At 51.5% G+C, this 13,905-nt stretch overlaps 1 protein-coding gene across 1 annotated transcript; it reads right to left on the bottom strand.

The window, feature by feature from the left end:
- Positions 1 to 6,388: 6,388 nt before the first annotated feature.
- Positions 6,389 to 13,905, bottom strand: LOC140654164 (cytochrome P450 4B1-like). The gene is made up of 12 exons (XM_072867219.1): positions 13,720 to 13,905; positions 12,686 to 12,827; positions 11,935 to 11,979; positions 11,123 to 11,250; positions 10,567 to 10,691; positions 10,322 to 10,473; positions 10,038 to 10,144; positions 9,044 to 9,234; positions 8,652 to 8,785; positions 8,109 to 8,173; positions 7,305 to 7,387; positions 6,389 to 6,557 (listed from the first exon to the last, which is right to left on the bottom strand). Exons 1-12 carry the CDS (start codon positions 13,903 to 13,905, stop codon positions 6,389 to 6,391), a joined length of 1,527 nt encoding a protein of 508 aa, XP_072723320.1.

The following is a 13,905-nucleotide window of genomic DNA, read 5'->3' on the forward strand; positions in this document are numbered from 1 at the left end:
AGCAGAGCTCCTGCTCTGCATGTTTCAACCCTGAATGGGCTTTCCTGCTTCAAGGGCTGTCACCTGCTCCTCTGTGCTTGCCAGTGACCTTAAAAGCCCTGAGCTTCTCCTGGAGGAGGTGCTGCCCAAGCTTTTTCCCCACGCAGGGACTTGCAAAACACCCGGTTTTCCTAAACCACCAAAACTTGCTGGATATTCCTTGAAGCGAAGCTGCAACAGTCCTGATGGGGAGTTCAGCCCAAAACAGGCCACTTCCCACTGCCAGGAGCCCTCCAGGATGGAGCCGGGGGCTGGAGCTGGACCTTGGTGCTGCTGCAGGCTGCTGTCATGCTTCCCGCAGGTGAAGCTGTCAATGTCCCTAGTGGGTGGTGACCCCAAAATTCAGGCTTGAGAGTAAAACAGGAGCCTTCCAGTAAAGACCCACCCTGAAAAGGCATCTTCCAAAGAGCCTCATGTAGGCAAGTGTTTTGAAAATGCCCTCAAGACTTGGCATTGAGAAATCACAGCTCCAGTTGAGAAATTGTGTGAGGGTAGAAGCAAACAGGCAGAAAGCTTGGAGGGGTCAAGCCTTCAGGTGCAGAGGTGCAATGGCTGCCGTCCCCAGCATCATGACAGAGCTGTTCCCTTCTACCACCTTTCCTTGGGCAGCTGGAGCCAGGCTGAGCCAGCCCCAGGCTGGGTCCTGGACCTCCCCACTCATGCCCCTGACGGGTGGTGCTCCCCAGACTTTTCTCCTGCAGGTGCCAAACATCACGCGTGTTTGGAAAAAACAAGCTCCCCGGAGTTCAGCGGTAATGCTTCGCTCAGCAGGGTTTAAGGAGGATTAGTCATTGCGTGTTCCCGCCATGTCAGCACTCGTGCTGGGGGCTGGGGGTGTGGCGAGAGGAAGGGAACCCATTAATTTTTACCTCTCGGTTGCAAAAGGAGTTAGAAACGGCATCCTCATAATGAGTAACAGTGGGAGTTTATTCCCTGCCCTGTGCACGCCCTGAATATATGACGAATGCCCGAGCTGTTCCCCTGGCAGTGCCTGGATGTGGGTTTGGAGTGGAGGTGTGCTGGGGGCTCTGTGGGTCCCTTTCCCCGTGGACCCCTCCCATGGTCGTAGATGAGGCTTTACTGTTGTGTGTTTTGGGCTAGCCCAGGAACCTCAGGGCTTGGTCTTATCCCAGCCAGTGCCCCTTCAGAGTTCACTTTCCTTGGGAAAATGTCTTTTGCAAGAGCCACTGTGTTACCTCCCCGGTAGGATCTCACCTCCGCACTGTCCGTGACGCTGTCCTGCCTCTGTTTCCCTTGTCCATCAAGCACGACCCGAGGCTGTCTGTGCGAAGCGGGCTGCCTTCCCACGAGCTGTGCAGCCGGCTCATGGCTGCTTCTCGGTGCAATCCTAAAAAGAACAAAAGGGAGCAAGCATAAAAGAAATTTATTGTTGGAAAATCTTAATTAGATTTTAAGCCCCAAAGGGAGAAAAGTGAGGTATTATCTGACACAGCTAATGAGTGTTAAGGGTCTATTGTTATATTTCTTGTTTACCTTTCTATGCTGGCTGATACGGCCCGGATCCTCGCCTGTACTGCCATAATTAGGATATCTCATCTCTTGCTGATAGGGTCGGGGATGCTCTTTAAAGCATAGTGCTGTCTCATCACTCCCTGGCAGGATGAGCATGATCAGGAAGGCAACTTCTGGTGTCGCGGTGCTCATGCCCACCACATTGACCCTGGGAGCTGGGGGATGCCCTCCAGAACTAGGGCTGTACCTGGTAGCCCCCAGGTGATGGGCACCTCCAACAGCCTTGGTGACCTCTCTGAAGGGCCCTGAGCCATCTTGCCTGGGGGCCAAATCCTCCCCAGCACCTCTCTCCACACAGCACGGGGGGTTACCGTGTCCTCCACAAGTCACCCCACACCCACCGATGAAGGGGAAGGACACCCATGGGTACCCCATCCTACCCCTTACTCTGTAATGCTAGTCTCTCTGAAGCCTGGGATTCAGGAAGATGTTCAGGGTTGGGACCTGCTGTGGACAGGGTAGTCTCCTTTTGGGCAGGAGAGATCCAGGGTGGTCTTTTTGCATTACCACCTTGTTACAAGATGTATATCACAGCTTTCCTTTGTGGCCCAGGAGGGTGCCACTCATCTCTTGGACCCCCAGATAAGGGGGCATCTTGTTGAAAGCCACCTTTACTCTGATGCTTCCCCGATCTCTCCTGAGGCTCTTTAGCCATGGAGGTTTAAGATGTTTCTGTTCCATAACCCTGGAGCACCTTGGGCAGGTGGACACCTACCATACAAATTATTCCAAGGTGCTTCAATTAATGACTTGCTGTATGCAGGTAAACCACTGCTGGAAGGGCCACCAGCTCCAGCCCTGGCCCTGAGCAACGTAGCCTGGGGTTTATGTCCTGGCATTGGGCACCTTGACACCCAAGCAATGTGATTTGGACCTCCAGAAGCAAAAAGGGAGCCCATCCCACCGCTGTGGTCCTTTGGGCTGGGGAAGGAGCCCAGCCACCCAGGTGGGAGCCGGGAGCGTGGCACGTAGGGGTGGCTGTGTGTGGGCAAGGGGGCTGCAAAGTTTTTGGTCTCGATTCAAGCCACTGAAAGCCAGAAGTAAAATACCATCCATTGTTGGTTTATACACCCGTAGTAGCCAAACAAACATCCCCGGAGCCTGTCCTTATCACTTTATTACACCTGCTAGAGTGAATAGATTAAAGAGGGTGGGGGAAGGGGGAGAAAGCAGAAGAATCCAGCAGAAAAACTGGGTTTTGGGATTGTTAATTATTCTCTGGGGTCTCTAATCTTTAACTGGCAAACAGCATCACTAACTGTCTTAAAGCCCCTCCTGGAACATCCTGATAATAAGCCATCTGCATGAAGGCACCCTGTTATCTGCCCTCCTCCAGCCGCCTGTGACATGGCTGGAGTGGGAGATAATGAATGTGTGGTGTGTAATAACGACACGTCATTCATGATTATCGGCCTGATACCCAACCTTTTAGCTCCATTGTTTGTGCTTCAAAAAAAGAAGAAAAAAAAAAGAAAAAGAGAAAATAAAAAGGAGGAGGGAAAGAAGAAAAAGGGGAATTTTTGGTGCTACAGGCTGTCCCGGAGTCCCCAAAGTGTCTCCCTGCCAAAGGGGCTGGCTCTTGTAGCATCTCCCAGAGGGTTTGGTGGTACCCTGGAAGGACTCGCCCGTGGATTGGCAGCTGCTGTAGCCATGGTGATGGAGGGAGAGAGCCGAGACAGCGCAGAAATGTCACCGCCTGGCAGGGAGACATTTGGGGCAAATGCTCGGGCGATTAGATCTGTGTCACAGAGTGCTGCCCGGCTCCTCGCACTGCTTTTTGCTGCTCTTGAAGCCATTTAGCGTTGGCTTGGCAGAGGAGGTTATCTTGAACATGCTGCTGTCCAGAAACTGCCAGCGTTTGAAGGCGGGGAGATGTTTGGGTTTCCCGGTTTGACCTGGTAAGCTGAAAAGTGGAAGAATTTTCTCCTGGTTGCTGCTGCATTACGGCTCGGTAATGCATAGGTGCTGCGAGATCTTCCCCCAAAAGCTTTGGTCCTTCAAACTGCAAACCTGGGTTAAGCATGATTCTTAATGGGGAGGGACTTTAAAGTGTTTGGCTCAGGTTAACTCAATTATTGTCAAAACTGCCTGGGATAAGGATCCATTTTTTGCATCAAAAATGGCAGTAGTTTCTCCTCTTTTTCCTGAGCAGATTTCCCAGAGTGGTTTCCCCAGGGAAGGTCTCTGCTGGAAATGGTTGGGGTTTGGCCATTTGTAGCAGTCAGGAAGACTCTTGCAAACCACACGAGCAGCCTCGGTCATGGCAGTGAATAGGGTGATGGCCTCAAAACACGGGGCTGGGAGGCCAAGCAGGGCACCATAAAGACACAGGGATGGGCAGCAGCTGTGGGTCCTCATCAGATCTAACTTTTCGTGCTCTGGCCTTATCACCCCATGCCCAAACCAGAAGATGCTGTAGGGACATCTTCAAGTGCCACCTAGTTTCCTTTGCAAGCCACCACCAAGGAGCCTGGGCCGTGTCTTTGTGGCCAAGCACTCCTCAAGCTCGTTGCTTGGACCACAAGCCGGAGAGTGGATGAGCAGAGCTGCAAGGTGGCTTGCTTGTTCCCAGATGGGCGGCTGAAATGTCTGACAAATAGGGCCAGTAATGAAAAGCTGCATCAAACTGCTGCTCTCCAACGGCCTCGCTGTGCTGGAGCTGGGGAGGAGGAGAGCTGGAGTCTGACCTTTGAGACCAACCTGAGTCCATCGGCGGTGCAAAGGTGGTGGCATCAGCACCTACACAACCTGCACCCAGTCTCTTCCTGGGGTGAGAAAGGGAGGGAGCGGGGAGAAGAGGAACTCAGTCCCCAGCTGCCTTGCAAAATAAATACAAGCTGCACCTTGCTGGTTATTCACAGCATCCCTGTCCTGTTAGGTACCGAGACAGCCAAAATGAAGGTCCAGATCCAGCCCTAAAGGAGTTTTGTTTCTCAAACTGAAGATGCAGCAGGCAGTGGAGACAGGGAGCAGGGGGCTGCGGGGGTTTATTCAGGTGTGGAGATGCTCAGATTTGGCTGTCCTGGTCTGGCCACAAGCAGAGTTGAGCTGCCCAGACAGACAGACACGGTTTGGCTATGTTAGTGCCTGCAGTGATGCTGGTGATGCTGTTGCCATAGGCATTGCAACAGCCTGAGAGACAGTGCCTTGTCTCTCACCATGGCATGGCACACATGCAGTCCTCCGTGCCTCAGTTTCCCCTGATGGCTGCTGAGTGCCTGGGCACTCGCACTGACCAGCTTTCCCTGCGCCGTGGGTGACACCACCATCGTGCTGGGGACCGTGACGGAGCAGTGCCTGCCCTGCTGCCCCACACGGCTGAGGGTGGGGATGGGGATGGGACAGGGATGCCCCCAGGGATGGGGCCCATCAGCTGCCCTGCTGGGCCTGGCCATGCTCCCTGCCAAGCCCAGGGGGTTTTGCCAGGGACCAGGGAGGACTCTGTGGTTTTTCTGGGTCTCCCACTGCCACCTAGTGATCCATTTCCCACCCTGGACCTGCAGCTCACCCAGCAGGTCCCCCTGCGCCTGGGAGCCCACCTATGGCTGGTGCTGGGGCGAGGGCCTGTGGTGGGTCCCTGCACCTCCAAAACAAGCCCGGCCCCTGCACCCCTTGGGCAGCTCATTCATGTACTGACCGGTCAGTTCTCAGCCTCTGCAGAAAAGGGCTTGAGACGGACTCATGCTCCCTCTTGGGACTTTTTTTTTGCAAGCTGATTTTTTTTCTTGCCGCCAGCATTTGAAGGGGGTGGTGGTGATTTCTGTTTTGCTCTGTTTGACCCCAAATAGTTTCAGTTGTTTTCTTACCACGGAAACCCCCGGAGGCAGAGGTGAGGGATTGGTGACCCACAGTGTGGGAGGGGTGGAAACAGGCTCCTCAGGCTCAGTGGGCAGCAAACCCACTGAAACCACCCTTGTGGCTTGAGAAAACACTGGCAGGGCTGCACCCTTGGGCACAGCCTTGCCTCTGGGCTGCTGGGACTCATCCTGTAGCCCCTGGCTCCCCAAATGTAAAGGAAGCCAAAGCCATGCTTGGGAAGCATCTCCACAAGGCTTTATTCTCATTTCAGAGAGGAGGACGAGGCTGATCACACGTTGTGTTCAGCGTGGTGAGTGCTTTCTCCAGGTTAGCTGGTGACACGTCTCTGCACCAGCTCCTGAGCACCCTCAGCTCAAGGAAGTTCAGCACTGGGGCAGAAAAACCCACTGGCTTTCGTCTCCATAACAGCAGGCACAGTGCCAGCCCCAGAATGGATTGGAGGAATAATTTGGAGGGTGGTGCACAGGAGTGCAGTGTGGCTGCAGAGAGGAGCTCTCCTGCCCCAGCACACCCAGGCTGGAGGCAGGGGAGGGATGTTGTGCTTGGGCAGTGTCCAGGCTTTAGACACCCATGCAAAGCACGCTGGTGGTGTTCACTGCCCGAGCAGGGAACTGGCAGTGCTGCAAATAAACAGGCAGGTGACAGAAGGCCAGCCAGGCAGCGTGCAAGGGCAGGTTGGAGGTGAGGAGATGAGTAGGACACGGAGGATGCCTGCGGAGGTGAAGGCTGAGCCACAGCCGTGCTGCAAAACCCCCTTGGCAGTGCTGTTCTCCATGCAACGATGGGACCTGGACCTGCTGGGTTTGGTGTGTGTGCGAGGGGCCTCAGCATGCCCCCCTGGACAGCAGCAGGGACTGGACAGCAGCAGGGAGGGAGGTTAATGTGCTAGAGGTCCGAGGTGGCCAGGGTGGGTCTGCTTGGTGTCCCTCTCTTAAACTTCTGGGTGGAGGGTGGCCCTTAGGAAAGCGCTTGCCCCCCACCGTGGTACCCCACAGGGTCAGTGAATCTCCTTCAAATGTAGGTGGATCCCGTTGCTGGACCTGAGGACTATCTGCGGTATCAGTATGGGAGGCTTGGATGGGTCAGGGAAGAGCTCGAAGCGGATCAGGGTCAGGGCCAGAGCCACCTTCATCTCACTCATGGCAAACTGCTGCCCGATGCAGTTCCTGAGGACAGGATGACAAACGCTCCTACTGCAGCCTTCATCCCCGACCGCCCCAGAGCTGGGCTCAGCCCATGCGTGAGCTTCTTGAAGCAGCACCTTTGGGGTGCTGGGGGACCTCCAGCTGCTGGCAAGGATGATGCCACAGCTTATCTAGGAATCCCCTCATGCCACATCAAAATGCACCCAGCTCTGCGGTGGGGTGTTGCTGTTGTTTGTTAATAAACATCGAAAAAAAATATAAAATTGAGAGAACTGGGGATTTCTTCACCAGAGAGTGCTGTATGGATCCAGCTCAAAACTCAGACACCTCAGAAAGGTTATTTTTAACCCTGTGTGGAGTATCTCCTCTTGCAAGTTACTGACACCTCAGTATCCTGCATCTGTCTATTGATACAGCATGGGAACCACAGAGACTTGGGCCCAGCTTGGCTTTGAGGTGCCCTAGGTATTTGCCTCTAAACAAGGGAGCCCATGTTCTCAATGCAGGCAACAGAAAATGTAAATATCTCCACATATCCACAAGAAAAGTGTGTGAAACTCTACAGCTACCACAGAGCTTGGGGTGTGGCAAATGCTCTGGAGCTGATGGAGCATGGTGGAGATCCTGTTGTGGAAAGCCTGCCTGAGTTGGGCAAGCCAACTTGGCTTATGGGCTCTGAGGGAGGATTAGCTTCAGGAGCTTGGCTCTAAGCTAGGTCTCCCATGCAAGGCAGCCTACAGGGAAGGAGAGGTATGAAGGATCTCCCACCTGGATCCAGCGGAGAAAGGCAGGAAAGCGTGGGAGTGCCTCTGTGCTGACTTCTCTGGAGAAAACCTCAGGGAATCATATATCTGTGGGAGCAACAGAGGCCGTTTGGTCAGTGTTGGTTCTGACATGGGCAGCACCAACTTCTCCCCTAGTCCCCAAGGTAGGGCTGGATGTGGCCTCTGCTGCCACAGAGGAGCTGCAGCTGACATTCATCCCTCTGCAAAGTGAGCCAGGTGGAGGAGAAGAGGGCACTGATGGCCATGCGGATCTTCCCCTTGGAGATATCCAGATCACCCACTACAGCGCCCAAGATGCCTGCAGGCATTTTCTCATCCATGGCAGCAATGATCAAGTCAGACTCACTCCTGTCCAGAGAAACCTGATCCTGCCTCTCCAGAGAGCCACTGGAGAGAGGCAGCTGCGGACCTTCCTTCAGGTTTCCCAGCTATTTCTTTCCTTGAAGCCTCTAAGACATCAGCTTCGAATCACACACTGCTTGAGGGCTTGGGACTTCTCATACCACTCTGGGACCTAAGTCTATCCAGGGCAGCTGAAAGCAGTCTGAGTATCTCTGTGCCACCATGCAAGAAGATAGTCTATTCAACACCCTTTCCCAGAACTTCGTCATGTTCAAATCCTTTGGGGTGTTTGGTAACTTAATTGAACCTTGCATTTAGATATGGACTGTTGGAATAAGAGAGGAAAAAAAAAACACGTCAGGGAGGCACAGACTTCCTTGTTCAAGGGGAGTGGATGTCTGGGCTCAGAGATCATCTTCCCCTTCTTGTTATAAAGGTAAAATACCTCGGGGTCTTCCCACACATCCCGGTTCCTGTGAATAGCAAATATGTTCAGTCCAACCTGGCAGCCTGGAAAAGAAAAGTGAGAAAAAGCTGGTGCCATCTCCGAGTGAAGACCCAGGAGAGGTATTTGTGGGATGCTCTCCCTCCCTGGGCTCTGCAGGGGCTGTCGCAGGAGATCTGGCAGGGACAATGCCCAGCCTGTCCAGGCAGTCACCTCCTGAAACCCTCACATGGAAGAAACAATGGCCTCAGAGCTGGGCCCCATTTTGGTACCAGTGGATGAACTTTTAGTCTTGGCCAGGATCAACACTCTGCAAGTCCCCTTTGAGCTCTGTGAACACCCCAGTGCCCTGGAGCATGTCCTTGGACTCTCCCCAGCCACCCTTCCAGGAGAGTTGTGATGGTGAGCTGTGGTGGCCCTGTACAGCCCTTTGGAGAGAGAAGAGAGGCCAGAAGCCCCACCAGCCCCTCTGCACAGTAGCTCTAGCGAGGATGTCCCACTTGTCACAGACAGCAGTGTGAAGGATGAACAAACTCAACAGACCTGCTGGCAAGCTGCGTCCATCGGAAAATGTGACAGATTTAGAGAGGTATCGGGACACAGAAGGAACCGGTGGGAACAGGCGTAAGCTCTCTTTGATGCACATTGTGGTGTAAGTCATCTTCCCAAGGTCCTCCCTGAAAGCAAACCAGGGGGTCAGGCTGTGTTTGAGTGGCAGCAATGAGGACACCAGCAACAGGAACTGGGTGGGCTGGACCACCGTGTCTCCCATTTCCTGCTGGGGTTTCTCCTTCTCCTCGTCCTCCCTTTGCTGCCAGCATCGCTACATGAAAAGCAGAATGCCCCAGTGCAGATGCAGTATAAGGTGGATGAAGTTTTCTTCTCAGGATGAGTGAAAAGAGTTCAAAGTAAAGGAATAAGAAGTCCTAGCTCACCACTCAATGGTATCTCGGTCTCCCAAGATCCCCTGGATCTCCTCCCTGCACTGTTGCTGGTACCCTGGATATAATGACAGGCAGTACAAGAGCCAGGAGATCCCGCTGGCTGTGGTATCATGACCCGCAAACATGAATGTGTCCACCTCTGCACGCAGGTCCTCATCGGATAGCCCAACTCCATTTGCATCCTAACAAAGAGGAGAGTATATAATTTTCAAGCGCACATTCATTTGGCTTGCTCCTTTGGGTATAAAAATAACCCCAGATGCTGATGAAAAAGGGCCTGATTTGGAGTATCTTGTATCTCCCTGTACATCAGGAAGTAAGCCAGTAGAAAATATATCCAATACATGTAAGAACAGTCAGACCCGCTGATTGCTGACTCCGCAGTCAACAGAGCTACAGAGTTGGGCTTTGGTGGGATACCAGATCCCACCCCTTCAGAAGGACACCCTATTTGATCCCCTACCAAAGGTCCCTGTTACGTTTTTCAGTAGTTTGGTTTGGACAACTTTTGTTTCAGACTGAGACACAAAAGAAAGCAGTGGGTCCAGAAGACAGAGTGAGCACAGAGGGTATCTCCTTCCTGAACACCAAGTGTCAGCTTCTGCTCAGAGTATCTGAAGGTGTCTGTGAAGGTAGAACTACAGAAGGTAAGAAACAAAACCTCTTAAGAGGACTACAGCCAAGGTGGCCTCCTTGTAACCTTTCCAAAGATCTCATTCTTCTCTGGTTTCTGGTTTAAATTATTAATGAGCTCAATGAAAATTAACAAGGAAGATGAAAGTCTGTCCAAGCTATTTATGTTCAATCACTGCATCTCACACATTTGTATTTCCTTCCCTTTCAATCCACCTTTCCCTAGGAAATCTGGAGTGCAGAAGCTGTTGCCAGCAACTCCAGCGAGTGGTGCTGAGCTCCCTGCTGATGCATCCTCAGTGCCACGCAGTTATGTTCTTTGGCATTTGATACGATTATTTCAAACATTCACCTTGGTACAAAGAAGAAGGTCCAGAAAATCCAGGTGTCTCTTCTTCTGGATCTTGTGAAGTTCCTTCTCACTGGAAAGCAACATCTTTCTTTCTTTTATTATCTTATCTGCATAGAAGAATGATCAGTTAGATGTGTCCTGTCCCTCCAGAGACCGCATGTACTTGTCTGTTCGGTCAGCAGCTTGGACTCTGTTTAATGTGTAACCCTCTGGCCAGTGCATGCTGCAACCCCACTCCGAGCTTCAGCTGGGAGACAGGGCTGGGGAGAAAGGGGCAGAAATACCTGTGTGGGTATGGGCCAGCTTGCAGGCATCCTGAAAGTCACGGCCTTTGCGAGTCAAGCCATAGAAGACATCCTTGTAAGAAAAAGTCTGGAGTCTATTGCTTACGAGGTAGCTCAGGTCATAAACAGCTCTGATATAATAGTCTGAGTTGCTGTAAGGCGACCAAGGTTAAAGCTGGTGTTAGCAACATGAGTGGGGAAACAGGAGCACTTGCTTTCCCAGAATTTGAAAGTTCAGCACTGACCTCTGAGTCTGACAGTTGGTATTACAACTGAAGGCGCATTTCATGATGCTGTCTAGCGTCATCAAGCTGACGTCTTGAAAGAGCTCCACTGACTTCCTCTCTGTGGTCTTCTTTTCCCATTTATCCTAGTGGTGGAGACAGGGGTAAGGAGGGACAGACTGCCATCTATGATCAGGTCATATTTTCCTGTCCCTCTTCGCAGATCCACACTGCTAGTGACTTTCTTTTCTGCAAGCAGAGGCCCTATTTCACTATATATTCTGTGAATCTAATCAAACTCTTCTATGCATTTCTTTTTCCAGGTTTACCATTACTGGGCTAGGAAAGGATATTCTAGCAGTGGCTGATTTTATTGGAAAGCAGATGGAAGAAAGAATAAGTGGACTGGCCAGAGGAAGGCGAGGGGAGCAATTTCAGAACTTCAAAACTACACAAAAAGTTCAGTGAAACCCTAGGAACCATCTAAGTCCAGTCTCTCCCTCAGTCATTCCCGGACCTGATTATTTTCGCTGGTGCACAGCTGAAAGGTAAAAGTAGCAGGAGTGGTGATTCTTACCAGCAGCACTTTGACCGAGTCTGACATCAGGGTCACATAAGATTTCAGCACGTTGTTATGAAAGGCTGGGGTGAGCAGCTTCCGATGCTGGAACCATTTGGTTCCATCCAAGATCAACAGCCCCCGCCCTGGAGACACAATCAGCAAAGGTGCAATCAGCTCCTCCAGACTCTGATCACGGCTCTGACAGCCTCACTACTGCTTTTGGCCAAGCGCAGGCTAACGTGCATGGTCTGGGGGGAGGAAGAGTTGGTGGTGGGACCTTTTCTCCAGCTTCTCTGAGGCCATTCACAGCGGCACTCTTTGGATGGAGAAGAAGCATGCCCACATGTCCTTCACTGCAACTGGCTGTGCACACCTAATCTACCCTGAAACCAAAGCCTTGATGGCAGATGCACAGGACTTGCTCTCTCAGATCGGTTTTTCTGCTCCAAATTAAATACTTGGGTGCCTTTTGCAGCACACACTGACAGCTGTTAGCAGGACCCTGGAGGGCTACCTCAAAGCTGTGTGCAAGCCATGAACCTCCCTGCCCTTGGTGTGTCTCATCCCAGTTATCCATGGTAGCATTCAGTCCCTGAGCAAACAGAAAGTTGCTTTGTGCAGGCCAGGGTGTGTGATCCAAGGCAAAGCCACCTGATGTGCTCCATGACTAGGTGGGCACCACCAATACTAATGCTCACACCTAAACAAACCCTTCCATCTGCAAGCTCTGGTTTTAGAACAGAAGAAAGCAAAATAAAGGAAGACAAGAGAGAAGCTGATGAAATGTGCGACATGGCAGAAAGAGATAATGGAAGAGAATGACTTACCAATCCAGGGAACTACGAATTTGTAGGGTACATCGGACTTGCGATCTGTAAAATAAAAAAGATACCAGAACTGTATGAATGACTAATGAATTCAACATAACAAAAAAGAAAATTCAGGATAAATTGACATTAGAGTTCGTCCTCTAAATCACAAAGTAGAATTAGTCTCATTTCGATATGTAAAATACTCTAACACTAGAGGTAGAATTTAAAAGTGGTCTTCTACAAATATGACCTCAGTGGACTTGAGAAAACCAGAGAAAAGCATAACGAAAACCGTGTGTGGAAAAGAAATGGCCATGGCAATCTCAAAGTTGAGAACAATGGGTGGGAGTTACTGGAGATGCCCATGTATGTACCACTCACAGGAATCATGCTCCACAGAAGGGAGCAGAGGAGAAGACTTGAGATGTCTTCTGAGACCCATTGCCATGCCAGCTCACCCATATTACTGGGTTTACTGGGAAGCACAGATATTGTGGTGGTAGATGCCATAGAAGACAGTAAGACCGATGATAATGGAGACAGTGGACTGGGAGAAATCGGCACGTGGTCACTGTTTTGCATGAGAATACAAACTGCTCCATGAAACTTGGGGTGGGCTGGGAGTTCGCGAAGGGGAGCAAAGGAGGAATTGCAATAGCTGTGAAGGAAGCCAGCATAGGGGATGACTCCAGGCAAGGTTCTCATTATTTTCTCAGTAGGGAAGTGTCAAGGACATGACTTCCCAAAACCAGATGTAGAGACTTACCTGTTTGGCCAAATATACTTTTGGCATATTCAGGATGGTGGATTATTAGAAAGGGCAGGACTGGTCCAAACCATCTGGGAAAGGCATAGGGGTATTCTTCTCCCCATGACACCGTCTGATTTAATATTTTATCTGTAGTTATCTGCAATGACAGTTAAGCAGGGACTGAATTCAAGCAGAAAAAGAGGGATGTGCTGCAGAGAGCAGAGGCTAAACTTGCCCTCTCATGGAAAGCACATGCAAGACATCCTCTCCTGGGAAACGGGGAGAGAGTGGGCAGACTTGCCACAGGGAGGCTTTCCGTGCTGCAGGTGGAGGAGATGCTGGGCATGGCAAAAGGACCGTGCACAGGTGGCAAAGCTGCCTGAGCTGCCCTGTCCCTGCAGCACAAGGCAGCTCCATGGAGAATCCCTAGCTGGGGCCTGGCTGCAGTCGAGCCGTATTAGGACAGCCTGGGCTCGGAGCGGCTTGGTGTCGCACTCGGGAGCTACAGCTGGCATGGGCAATGCCAGGATGCCCAGTGAACAGGCCGGGGGACCAAGGCCGTTATAACCCTGTCTGTAAATTCAGCAGCGCAAGGTGGGCATGCAACGTGAAAGCAAAAATATCTTCACTATAGAAGGATGAAAACGGCTCCAATAAAATGCCCTGCTTTTGTGGCCATGTCTTCTTAAGTGGCTATAGGGGAAGAGACTCTTATTGGCAGAAGGCTGAATGCAGAAGAAAGACATTTTATGGTTGCTTATATTTAAATAACTTCATGAAAGTCTCAGAAATCACCTAACTCCATGTTTAAGCACATGATCGAAAACAACGTGGCTCTGTTTCTTACCAAAATGATGCCCATCTCATATCCAGGCACCCTTTCTGCCTCCCCTGCAAAAGTCTTGGCACTCCCTGTGCAGAGGTCCTCTCCTGTAGGGACACGAGCAGGGGACATCCACACCCCACCCAGTGTGCCCTCTCATCCTGACTCATACCTTCCACAGTTGTTGGGACAAACCCACCCTGACTGAGTCCACCTCCCTCCTTACCAGATGATTGTGGCCATAGAGCCAGTGTTTTGGGGGACCAGGGAATGCCTCCAGAGCTTGGATGAGTTTCTTCCTCTCCCGGTAGAACTGGGCCACCTTCAGCAGCACAAAGATGACGCCAAGCACCACAGACAGCTGCAGAATGACAGCAGAAGGTCTGGCTATGTTGTCCAGCAGAGACCCCAT

This window comes from Ciconia boyciana, chromosome 7 (genome assembly GCF_034638445.1).
Source record: "Ciconia boyciana chromosome 7, ASM3463844v1, whole genome shotgun sequence".
Taxonomy (NCBI): Eukaryota; Metazoa; Chordata; class Aves; order Ciconiiformes; family Ciconiidae; genus Ciconia; species Ciconia boyciana.